The sequence below is a fragment of the Vipera berus genome, assembly GCF_964194415.1.
Source record: "Vipera berus genome assembly, chromosome: Z".
Taxonomy (NCBI): domain Eukaryota; kingdom Metazoa; phylum Chordata; class Lepidosauria; order Squamata; family Viperidae; genus Vipera; species Vipera berus.
This window is the reverse complement of record NC_138205.1, coordinates 83,092,369-83,105,272: the sequence shown is the minus strand read 5'-3', so window position 1 is coordinate 83,105,272 and position 12,904 is coordinate 83,092,369. Positions and strand designations below refer to the sequence as shown.

General features: G+C 48.4%; 1 protein-coding gene across 4 annotated transcripts in view; it reads right to left on the bottom strand.

Annotated features, from left to right (window-relative positions):
• GADL1 (glutamate decarboxylase like 1) overlaps positions 1 to 12,904 on the bottom strand; it is a 143,385-nt gene that overhangs the window by 85,966 nt on the left and 44,515 nt on the right. For all 4 annotated transcript variants that reach the window (XR_014028406.1, XR_014028407.1, XR_014028408.1 and 1 more), the window contains exons 7-8: positions 503 to 582; positions 352 to 406 (exon numbers count right to left, since the gene is read on the bottom strand). Coding sequence is in view for 1 of the 4 variants with exons in the window: in XM_081343189.1 (XP_081199315.1) it covers positions 352 to 406; positions 503 to 582 (135 nt within the window). In the remaining 3 variants the exon portion in view is untranslated. The remainder of the gene's footprint in view (positions 1 to 351; positions 407 to 502; positions 583 to 12,904) is intronic.

Below are 12,904 nucleotides of genomic sequence, written 5' to 3'. Positions count from 1 at the left end.
TGAAGGGATACTTCAAAGCAAATCAATGCCCTAGATCAGCGGTAGGCAACCTTGGCTTTTTTATGACTCGTGGACTTCAACTCCCAAAATTCCTGAGCCAGCCATGCTGGCTCAGGAATTTTGGGAATTGAAATCCAGGAGTCATAAAAAAGAGAAGGTTGCCTACCCTTGCTCTCGATGACTTGGGCAGCCCCACTGACCAATCTGTAAACTGAGAACATTATCCCATGTGTACTATTCTGCTTTAACTTGTATTTATTCCCCGTTTCTGCTCACTTCCAAGCAAAGTGCCCAAAGATTCACTTTCCCCAAAATTCACATATAGACTCTCATGTAGTCTCCCCCTCTTACCTCACTCCTTGCCTGCTGGACTTGTTTCTCCAGTTCCTCAGGAATCATCTTACCTCTATGGGACGCAGATATAAAACTTTTCAGTTATGTTCAACAGGTTAGTTGCTTACAGCAATATATTGGATCATTTCAATGGTGGTAGAATCCTTACCTGTCATCACTTTTGACAAAGTAAACATTTTGTGTGCCAATTCCCAAAAAGGAAGCTGCCTTCTTCACTGAGTAGTGACACTATGTAAAAGCAAAATATGTGAAAAATAGTCATGTTGAATGAAAATCCTCTTTATTATTATTAGCTTTCTATCTTGGTGGCCTCCCTCTATTTCTCTTTCTTAACATTTAATCTGATTATGTGACAGATATTAAAGCAGCCCATTGCTGATTTTATCAAGTTTTCTAATTACAGATATTATATCATTGTCATTGATAAGATATTCTGGGTTCTAAATTGTTTGTAGAAACAAGCTTCAATTAGAAATACTACATTGGATTTTATTTGTTATTTGATCTTATTTCAAACAAAACAATCAAAATCAAAGTAATTTGAAAAGCCAAACTAGTCAGTACCAGCTGACTTAATATTATGGTAAGTTGACTGAAATCGTTAAAATATTGAAGTCAATCATTTTAGAAAATACATTCAAGTGGGTAAACTAGGAAATGAAATCATTGTTTTGGTAATTAATAAAATCAGTCTTAAGCAGATCTAATTCTGAACTAGCATTAGAATAGTGTGTTAGGTGCGGACATGGTTTAAATAACTTAATCTCTCTCTTGATCTATTCCTCCTTTTTTTGTCAGCCAGCAAATTAGCTATACTGACAGATTACTCTTTCTGAAGAAAATATTTCCTGAGTATATGTACTTCATATCTGAAACTGAGGCAACAAAAACATTAGCCAGCTATGCCTCAAAAAGCCTGGAATAATTTTAAATATATTTTCCAAAAGTCAATCAAAAACAAGCTGGCAAAGGATCCTATTCATGAACATATTAAAAAAACATTATGTGGTCAGTTTCATGAGAAAGCTATTTCTATTAACTATTTTTAATAGTTACTGAAAGGCTTATCATGAAATATTAGAAAGCTTTTTGACTCAAATCTTTAAGACAAATAAAATAATCTTTATTTCTCCCTGCTCATGAGCTTCTATCAGACCCAAAGCCTTTCTTATCATTTCAAGGTGATGCTCCCGATTCTGAAAAGTAGTTCTTATCCTTCAATGACCACAAGAACATATTGGCCAAGGACTGTATTTTTTTCTTTTATTTTTCAGTTACTGGGATACAAAATTTCTGTTTTGTCATGAAAATATGCACACATATTTTTATATCAAACAAGAATAGCATGTAAATCAGTGGATTCAAATACCTGAACAACCGGTTTTCATATATGATGCAGGCCTGGGCATCCGATGCCTAGAATGGACTTCCAGAAGTGGCATCATGCATTTCCGGTGGACCGTTCTAGGCCTGGGAGACCTCCTCTAGGCCTCCAGTGCCTAGAATGGATTTTAGGAGGTGGCATCTACACACTTCCATTGGGCTATTCTAGGCCTGGGAGGCCACCTCCAAGCTTCCGATGCCTCCTCCAGACCTCCGTGGCCTAGAACGGACTTCCGGAACTGGTATCCTTGCACTTCTGGTGGACAGTTCTAGGCCTGGGAGGCCTCCTCCAGGCCTTTGAGGCCTAGACTGAACTTCTAGAAGCCAGCCGGTTCTCCGAATTCAGGTAAATTTAGCTACCGGTTCTCCCAAACTGATGTAAACAATAAAGAAATCTATCAGCATATGGCATTTACCACCTATACAATATTTCAAAAGTAGAAATACTCAGAAATTAGTGGGTCCTTTTACTCACAGGCATTCAGAATAAAAGAAAGGAATGGCAACATCCAAATGGCCCAGAGGTTTAATCATATTGTTGATCTCTGTGCCTATGCTGTATCACTAAATCATATGTGCTTCATTGAACATGACTGCCAAACAAAATGATACTGGATTTTACACTGGCTGTCATATTTAATGAATATAAAATCATTTAGGTTAATTTATATTGCATTCCTTGGAGAAATTGGATTCAATTTCAAGAACAACTAGAAAAATAGAACACCTGAAAAGCCCTGTATCTACAATTTTCACATTAAATAGTGCACATTGCATGCTCATAGGTATTTTTAATTATTGACTTGATTCAGTGATGAATCCCAAAAAAGTCTGTAGAGGCGCACAGAGTTCCCAAATGGTCCCCAAAGTCTATGAGACTTGAGATCTTTTCAGTAAAACAATGGATCTTCCTCTTTAAAAGCAAAGGAAATAGAGCAAATCTTTAGTGTTTGTGCTGCCACCACGTGGCTGTTTTGGGAAATTATAATATGTTAATTGGGTCTACCAGCACCTTTCCCCTTTGTGATGTATTTCCTATCCTGCTCATGATGCTGTACTAGGATCCACCCCTTCTGGGTTGGACTTCCCCCTTCTCCTTGTTCCCTTGTGTTCCATCCTCCATTGTAACATCTGAACACAAGCCATGTGGACAGTAATCCTGTTACTGTCTTTTGACCTTAAAGTACCATCCAGACTTCACCTAACCACACCTTCTCTGCTTTAATTTTCTTCTACATGCAAAATAAAGGTATTTCAGATGAACCAGGTACTTTACGAGTTCACTGTCTGGAAAGGGCCGTTAAATGTGACTAAATTCGCTTAAACAGACCAGCGCAAGTGTCTTAACAAGGAATTAAATCACTAGCACAACGAGCTTTGTTCCAGAATAGTCAAAAGACAATAATTAATTTTTACTGCCTGCAATCCATTGTGTATGCATGTTATCTGCAACAAGCTTACCGTATATACTTGAGTATAAGCCGAATTTTTCAGCCCACTTTTTGGGCTGAAAAATTCCACTTCGGCTTATACTCCAGTCAACAAAAAAACTTACCGAGGACTTGTGCGCGGCCCAGGCTTTGGTGCTTCCGGGATCGCGCGCACCTCTCCCAAGCCACCGCCGTCCGAGACCTGCCGAAGTTTGGGGAGGTTTGGGGAGGTGCGCGCGCACCTCCCCAAACGTCGGCAGGTCTCCTTTCCTCCGCGCCCTGCCTGCCTGCTTCTTTCCGCAGCGGAAAGAAGCAGGCAGGCAGGGCGCGGAGGAACGGAGACCTGCCGATGTTTGGGGAGGTTTGGGCGCCTCCCCAAACCTCCCCAGGTCTCCGTTCCTCCGCGCAGACCTGCCGACGTTTGGGGAGGTTTGGGTGCCTCCCCAAACCTCCCCAAACGTCGGCAGGTCTCCGTTCCTCCTGCCGACGTTTGGGGAGGTTTGGGCGCCTCCCCAAACCTCCCCAGGTCTCCGTTCCTCCGCGCAGACCTGCCGACGTTTGGGGAGGTTTGGGCGCCTCCCCAAACCTCCCCAAACGTCGGCAGGTCTCCGTTCCTCCTGCCGACGTTTGGGGAGGTTTGGGCACCTCCCCAAACCTCCCCAGGTCTCCGTTCCTCCGCGCAGACCTGCCGACGTTTGGGGAGGTTTGGGCGCCTCCCCAAACCTCCCCAAACGTCGGCAGGTCTCCGTTCCTCCTGCCGACGTTTGGGGAGGTTTGGGCACCTCCCCAAACCTCCCCAGGTCTCCGTTCCTCCGCGCAGACCTGCCGACGTTTGGGGAGGTTTGGGCGCCTCCCCAAACCTCCCCAAACGTCGGCAGGTCTCCTTTCCTCCTGCCGACGTTTGGGGAGGTTTGGGCGCCTCCCCAAACCTCCCCAGGTCTCCGTTCCTCCGCACAGACCTGCCGACGTTTGGGGAGGTTTGGGCGCCTCCCCAAACCTCCCCAAACGTCGGCAGGTCTCCGTTCCTCCTGCCGACGTTTGGGGAGGTTTGGGCGCCTCCCCAAACCTCCCCAGGTCTCCGTTCCTCCGCGCAGACCTGCCAACGTTTGGGGAGGTTTGGGCGCCTCCCCAAACCTCCCCAGGTCTCCGTTCCTTCGCGCAGACCTGCCGACGTTTGGGGAGGCGCCCAAACCTCCCCAAACGTCGGCAGGTCTGCGCGGAGGAACGGAGACCTGGGGAGGTTTGGGGAGGCGCCCAAACCTCCCCAAACGTCGGCAGGAGGAACGGAGACCTGCCGACGTTTGGGGAGGTTTGGGGAGGCGCCCAAACCTCCCCAAACGTCGGCAGGTCTGTGCGGAGGAACAGAGACCTGGGGAGGTTTGGGGAGGCGCCCAAACCTCCCCAAACGTCGGCAGGAGGAAAGGAGACCTGCCGACGTTTGGGGAGGTTTGGGGAGGCGCCCAAACCTCCCCAAACGTCGGCAGGTCTGCGCGGAGGAACGGAGACCTGGGGAGGTTTGGGGAGGCGCCCAAACCTCCCCAAACGTCGGCAGGAGGAACGGAGACCTGCCGACGTTTGGGGAGGTTTGGGGAGGCGCCCAAACCTCCCCAAATGTCGGCAGGTCTGCGCGGAGGAACGGAGACCTGGGGAGGTTTGGGGAGGTGCCCAAACCTCCCCAAACGTCGGCAGGAGGAACGGAGACCTGCTGACGTTTGGGGAGGTTTGGGGAGGCGCCCAAACCTCCCCAAACGTCGGCAGGTCTGCGCGGAGGAACGGAGACCTGGGGAGGTTTGGGGAGGCGCCCAAACCTCCCCAAACGTCGGCAGGAGGAACGGAGACCTGGGGAGGTTTGGGGAGGCGCCCAAACCTCCCCAAACGTCGGCAGGTCTGCGCGGAGGAACGGAGACCTGGGGAGGTTTGGGGAGGCGCCCAAACCTCCCCAAACGTCGGCAGGAGGAACGGAGACCTGGGGAGGTTTGGGGAGGCGCCCAAACCTCCCCAAACGTCGGCAGGAGGAACGGAGACCTGCCGACGTTTGGGAAGGTTTGGGGAGGCGCCCAAACCTCCCCAAATGTCGGCAGGTCTGCGCGGAGGAACGGAGACCTGGGGAGGTTTGGGGAGGCGCCCAAACCTCCCCAAACGTCGGCAGGTCTGCGCGGAGGAACGGAGACCTGGGGAGGTTTGGGGAGGCGCCCAAACCTCCCCAAACGTCGGCAGGAGGAACGGAGACCTGGGGAGGTTTGGGGAGGCGCCCAAACCTCCCCAAACGTCGGCAGGTCTGCGCGGAGGAACGGAGACCTGGGGAGGTTTGGGGAGGCGCCCAAACCTCCCCAAACGTCGGCAGGAGGAACGGAGACCTGGGAAGGTTTGGGGAGGCGCCCAAACCTCCCCAAACGTCGGCAGGTCTGCGCGGAGGAACGGAGACCTGGGGAGGTTTGGGGAGGTGCCCAAACCTCCCCAAACGTCGGCAGGAGGAACGGAGACCTGCCGACGTTTGGGGAGGTTTGGGGAGGCGCCCAAACCTCCCCAAATGTCGGCAGGTCTGCGCGGAGGAACGGAGACCTGGGGAGGTTTGGGGAGGCGCCCAAACCTCCCCAAACGTCGGCAGGTCTGTGCGGAGGAACGGAGACCTGGGGAGGTTTGGGGAGGTGCCCAAACCTCCCCAAACGTCGGCAGGAGGAACGGAGACCTGCTGACGTTTGGGGAGGTTTGGGGAGGCGCCCAAACCTCCCCAAATGTCGGCAGGTCTGCGCGGAGGAACGGAGACCTGGGGAGGTTTGGGGAGGTGCCCAAACCTCCCCAAACGTCGGCAGGAGGAACGGAGACCTGCTGACGTTTGGGGAGGTTTGGGGAGGCGCCCAAACCTCCCCAAATGTCGGCAGGTCTGCGCGGAGGAAAGGAGACCTGGGGAGGTTTGGGGAGGCGCCCAAACCTCCCCAAACGTCGGCAGGTCTGCGCGGAGGAACGGAGACCTGGGGAGGTTTGGGGAGGCGCCCAAACCTCCCCAAACGTCGGCAGGAGGAACGGAGACCTGGGGAGGTTTGGGGAGGCGCCCAAACCTCCCCAAACGTCGGCAGGTCTGCGCGGAGGAACGGAGACCTGGGGAGGTTTGGGGAGGCGCCCAAACCTCCCCAAACGTCGGCAGGAGGAACGGAGACCTGGGAAGGTTTGGGGAGGCGCCCAAACCTCCCCAAACGTCGGCAGGTCTGCGCGGAGGAACGGAGACCTGGGGAGGTTTGGGGAGGTGCCCAAACCTCCCCAAACGTCGGCAGGAGGAACGGAGACCTGCTGACGTTTGGGGAGGTTTGGGGAGGCGCCCAAACCTCCCCAAATGTCGGCAGGTCTGCGCGGAGGAACGGAGACCTGGGGAGGTTTGGGGAGGCGCCCAAACCTCCCCAAATGTCGGCAGGTCTGTGCGGAGGAACGGAGACCTGGGGAGGTTTGGGGAGGTGCCCAAACCTCCCCAAACGTCGGCAGGAGGAACGGAGACCTGCTGACGTTTGGGGAGGTTTGGGGAGGCGCCCAAACCTCCCCAAACGTCGGCAGGTCTGCGCGGAGGAACGGAGACCTGGGGAGGTTTGGGGAGGCGCCCAAACCTCCCCAAACGTCGGCAGGAGGAACGGAGACCTGGGGAGGTTTGGGGAGGCGCCCAAACCTCCCCAAACGTCGGCAGGTCTGCGCGGAGGAACGGAGACCTGGGGAGGTTTGGGGAGGTGCCCAAACCTCCCCAAACGTCGGCAGGAGGAACGGAGACCTGCCGACGTTTGGGGAGGTTTGGGGAGGCGCCCAAACCTCCCCAAACGTCGGCAGGTCTGCGCGGAGGAACGGAGACCTGCCGACGTTTGGGGAGGTTTGGGGAGGTGCGCGCGCACCTCCCCAAACCTCCCCAAACTTCGGCAGGTCTCCGGACGGCAGCGGCTTGGGAGAGGTGCGCGCGATCCTGGAAGCACCGAAGCCTCGGCCGCGCGCAAGTCCTCGGTAAGCTCCGGGCGGTCACTTGCTTCGCATCTCCTGAGGGAAGGGGGGGCGACTGGAACGGGCGTGTTTCCTCGCCTGCTGGGCGCCGCGATTTGCCCGGGGAACGCGCGGGCCCCGAATGGCAGCGTGGAGCGAGGAAGCGGACAGCCAGGGCTTCCCCGAGAGCCGCGGCCACACAGGGTATTCCTGTGTATTCAGGCTTGCAAAATGGCGGATCGAGCCTCTGCTGGCGGCAGAGGCTTGCAGAGCGCGGATCCAGCCTCCGCCGGTGGCGGAGGCTTGCAGAACGGCGGATCGGCTTATACTCGAGTCAACAACTTTTCCCAGTTTTTGGGGGTGAAATTGGGGGTCTCGGCTTATACTCGAGTCGGCTTATACTCAAGTATATACAGTAAGTCAAATAACAGCAATTAATCTTACTGGCTGCATTGTGTATGTTGTCTGCAAATAAGAAGTCAAAGACAGCAATTAATTCTTACTGGCTGCGTATGTTTTCCTGCAATCAAGCTCAGTCAGGAAATGTAATTTGAATTCTTTCCAGCTGCTTGTAAAATGTGCATGCCTACAGTAAAAAAGCTGACTCTGTAAGTGGCAGAGCCTGTTTTCAGGATTAAGCTTCTGTGAACTGTTTGTTTCTTCCTGTCTTTCTAAGGAAGCCAGCCAAAAGGCCTGTTAAAATCTTACTGCCTCATTTGCCATTGGATTTCTAGTGATTTAAAGAGATTTGGAAAAGCTTTGAAAAAGAAATGAGCTTCTGCTCACTCAGATGGATTGCTTGAATGTTACAATGTTTTAATTGCAAGAGAGGCTGTTTGTTTACAATCTCCAAGTTTGTAAAACCAAATGCAAGTTTTAAAATTTCCTGTCTGTCTTGTCTCAGAAGATCAGTGATTTACCTTTGCAAACCAATTTGTTTCAAAGCTGAATTCTTACTCAAATGGAAAAAGTCTGCTAGTTTATTAAGCTCTCTTTGTTTCCTAAGACTGCTGAACACAGTCATAAAAATAGGCAATAAAGCTATTAGTTGTCACTGGTAACCAACTCTTGGGTCTGCCAAGGAAAAGAGCCCCTACCCTAGGAATGCAGGAGACAAATGGTGGCCAAACTGAAATGTTTAAACTGTCAGCAGAAGTATAGTGACAAAGAGAAGCACTGATTCACACCTATGTCAAGCCAAGCAAGTGTTTTTATCTGAAAGGCAAGTAGCAAAGCAAAGCAATCCTACCCAATCCCACTAGCACCCATCTATGCAAGCAGCACCCAAGTGGCTGCTCAACAATAAAAGGCCTGTTCCCAACCACACAGAAGGTGCTCCTAGTGGTCAAAGGGTGAATTTCCCTGAAGTCCCTAACCACGCAGAAGGTGCCCCTAGTGGTCAAAGGGCAAACTTCCCTGAAGTCTCTGAACCCAAAGAGGGCACCCCCTGGTGGTCAAAGAGTGAAGTTCATCGAATTAGTCAAAAATATCTAGGAAATTTTCTGCATCTATCCTAACCATGGCAGAGTGTCCCATTGATCCAGAAGAGCTGGTTCAATCAGATGAGCCTAATTTGAACCAAGAAGTTGTAAGACCCAAGCGTACAATAAAACCAACCCAGAAACTCATAGAAAATTATGAGGCAACTAAGGATGAACTTTCCAATGAATTGTCAGAGCTGTGGGACAGCACCACACACACCATGACAATTTTGCTGAGTCTTAATGGTAATCCTGCTGAATTGAGAGACTCTATAGATCGCCTATCTACAGCTTATGTACGTTATCAGCGGCAGTCTAAAAAATGCATAGGTTTTTTGATAGACTCTAATGTAGATGATTCCTCAACAGAACTAATTAAAATTGAGGATCTGAACCAGCAAAGTGATCTCCTAGTGCAAGATGCAAAGAATAAAGCAAAAATCCATATTGCAGACCTGCAAGAGACCAGATCTCATAGGTCTACATCAAGTAGATGCACAGCATGCTCTGCTAGATCCTCTTGCTCCAGGGCTTCAACGATACATGACAAGCTACTAGAGGCTCGCGTGCTTGTAGAAGAAAAGGACGTGCTTGCATCCTTTGCCAAGAAGGAAGCTGAAATAGAAGCCCAGAGAAAGACCCGCCAAGCAGAGGAGGAGACCCGTCAAGCAGAGGAGGAAGCCCAGAGAAAGGCCCACCAAGCAGAGGAGAAAGCCCGTCAAGCAAAGGAGGAAGCCCAAATGAAACTTCTGCAAATAGATAAGGAACAAGCAGCTGCCCTGGCAAAGCTGAATGTCTATGAACAGGCAGCAAAGGAAAGCACCGAGGTAGATTGTTCCATCCCAATAGAAGTGGAAGATCCGATGGAACGCACCAGTCAATATGTGTTACAGCATAATGTTTCCAACGATGCAGAGCCATCTTCCACACTGCCTACAAACATCACAGTCACCCCAGAACTGCAAGGGCCTGCACCCCTTCAACACCACAGCACAAGTGCATCTTTGGCACTTCCCACTCACCAGTCAGAGACCACAGAACTGCAAGGATGTACACCTCCTCAACGCCAAAACACAGGCGCGTCAGCTGTGCTTCTCACAAACAGCACAGAAGTCCCGCGCCTGCCAAGGCCTAAACCTCTTCTTCAAAGCAACACAGGTGCATCAACCATGCTTCCTACGAACAGCACCCAGACCCCAAGCCTGCAAAGACCTGCACCTATTCAACGCCACAACACAGGTGCGCCAACACTTCAAACTGCATCACCTCTTGTCAATGACAACGCAATTCCCAACAATGATCAATGGTTGAATCCACAGCCTGCACAAACCATAGGGCATACACCACAACTGAATGCTCTTGCAACATCGTTCCATCCTGGTGCACCTTATCCTTCTTCACCAGAGAATCTTCATACCCAAGGAGTCCCACAGGTTTCTTTGGCATCATGGACTGAGGGGTCAGAACGCTCTGATCATGCCAAATATATGTTTTGCCGAGAGCTTCTCAACTCTAGCTTCTCAAAGTTTAATGACCGTCCAGAGACCTACAGATCCTGGAAAGCAACCTTCAAACCTGCTATTGCTGATCTCAACTTCAACATCAGAGAGGAACTTGTTCTACTCTTTTCCTTCCCCCCATTCTCATATTTTTGCCTGGATGAACAATGATCCCAGCTTCGACTTCGATGAACCCAATGTGCCTGCTCCATCACCATCACCAAAGTATGGTAACACAGCAGCTCAACACAGAGACTCACATGGAGTTGTGTCTACAAGAAAGACAGACATCTCACCTCCTGTATCATCTCCTCCTCAATGGAGTGATTCAGGCGGTAGCATTTCACCTCCTGTACCATCCCCTCCTCTATGGAGTGATTCAGGTGGTGGCAACTCACATCCTGTACCATCTCCTCCTAAATGGAGCGATTCAGGTGGTGGGGATGAAGATTCCAATCATCAGCGTCCTATTCACAAACTGCCTCACCCTCTTAGAAAATGTCATCAGCTTAGAGCAATGACTATACAAGAGTGGAAAGAGGTTCCTCAAAACTTGGAATATGCTACAGGTGCTGTGCTTCATATGGCCATTTTGCTAAACATTGTGCAGCCTTTATCAAGTGCACAGAATGCGATAGCAACAAACACGATATAGCTATGCATCCTGATCCACTTCCAGGCAACCCACAGCAACCTCCTGTATCCAACCCTGCTTCAAATTATGGTGGGGAGCAACAAAGTCCTGCTCCACTCACAAACGTCTCATTTTTACCCTAATCTCCAAGTTAGAGACCTTGTTCTGTTTAACAACCAACAAGCTCAAGAATTGAAAGGTACCAAAACCTTCATCAGACCCATTACAGAACTCATTCTGCTTCTACCTCTTGAAGACTCAACTCGTTGTTTTCCTTGTCGAATCCTGCCTTCAAGAAGAAAAGTGCCTTCAACCTGATCCAGACTATTGAAGCCTGAAAAGGCAATTGTTATTGTTGCAATATATATGCATGTTCCTTTATATCTTTCAGGTCTCGAACACAACAAGCAAAACCTCAGCCTGAAAAGGCAATTGTTATTGTTGCAATATATATGCATGTTTTTTATATCTTTCAGGTCTTGAACGCAACAAGCAAAACCTCAGCCTGAAATGGCAGTTCTTATTATTGCACTATGTATGCATGTCTACTTCTTATATCTCAGGTTTTATGTCCTATATGGACGCATGTTTACCTCTTATATTTCTCAGGTTTATGTTTTTATGTATGCATGTTAAATTTTTATTTCTCTCAAGAGTTTTATGTCTATTCCTCAGGCTTATTACTCATATTTCTTAGGTGTTTTATGACAACAACAAACCACAAACGTGTATTTGCATTTGCATAACTACCGTTATGGGCTTTATATGGTGTTATTATGAAATACCAGATGGGGAGTGTGCTGCCACCACGTGGCTGTTTTGGGAAATTATAATATGTTAATTGGGTCTACCAGCACCTTTCCCCTTTGTGATGTATTTCCTATCCTGCTCACGATGCTGTACTAGGATCCACCCCTTCTGGGTTGGACTTCCCCCTTCTCCTTGTTCCCTTGTGTTCCATCCTCCATTGTAACATCTGAACACAAGCCATGTGGACAGTAATCCTGTTACTGTCTTTTGACCTTAAAGTACCGTCCAGACTTCACCTGACCACACCTTCTCTGCTGTAATCTTCTTCATGCAAAATAAAGGTATTTCAGATGAACCAGGTACTTTACGAGTTCACTGTCTGGAAAGGGCCGTTAAACATGACTAAATTCGCTTAAGCAGACCAGCGCAAGTGTCTTAACAAGGAATTAAATCACTAGCACAACGAGCTTCGTTCCAGAATAGTGTTATTTAAGAGTTAATATATTTGCCAACAATGGTGAACAAAGTCTTAAATTGTTTATTTGTATACAGCAGGTAAAGCCAGGTGGTTAATTAATTCAGTTTTTTCCCAGAGAATTCACACAAATGTAGTTACAAATGAACATAATTATGAAAAATCTGCAGCACTTCAATATGTGGCTATGAATATATTAAAATTATTCAGATTGCCTCATTTTTAATAAGATGAATCATCTCATGGTGGGTCCTCCTTTCTGGATGAGGAAGTATTTTTTTCCTTATTTTTAATGAAGTGCATAAATATACCATCAGCTACAATCAGCCAATCATTTCTAATTTGACACTTTCAGAAAGCCTGTGGAATTCATTAACTTGTGCTGTTTTGTGAATAACATACATAGGTAGATAATTAATCTTCTGTTACTGAATTACATCAATAATGAAATAAGCCTGCAGAGAGCCAAGTGTACTCAGCAGAGATTTGGATTTTGGCATCAGAGTTTCCTTTGAATTACAAGTGATTTTTACAAAATAGCTTCTTATTAGTACTCTAACATTCACCTATTAAGTTCAACTGAAAGAAGTATGCAACTGAATTCCTGGAAAATGTCAAACCTCTTCAGCCCCAGATAATAAGAGATCAGCAAAATCGACAGTGACATAAAGTCAGCCCACTGAATCACCAGTCTTGGAAGAGAACTGAACTTTTCAGGACTCAAAACCTGATTTATTCTTTTTTTTCTTTAAAAAGATACTACTTATTCCAAATATACTGGGAAACTGTATATTTTGTTGTTGTTAGCCGCCCTGAGTCCCTTGGGAGATAGGGCGGGATATAAATCCCATTAATAAATAAATAAATAAATATTCAATGAAAATGGGCATTTCTAATCTTCTCATATGCATGAGAGAGGCAAGAAAAAAAGAAAAAGAAAGGGA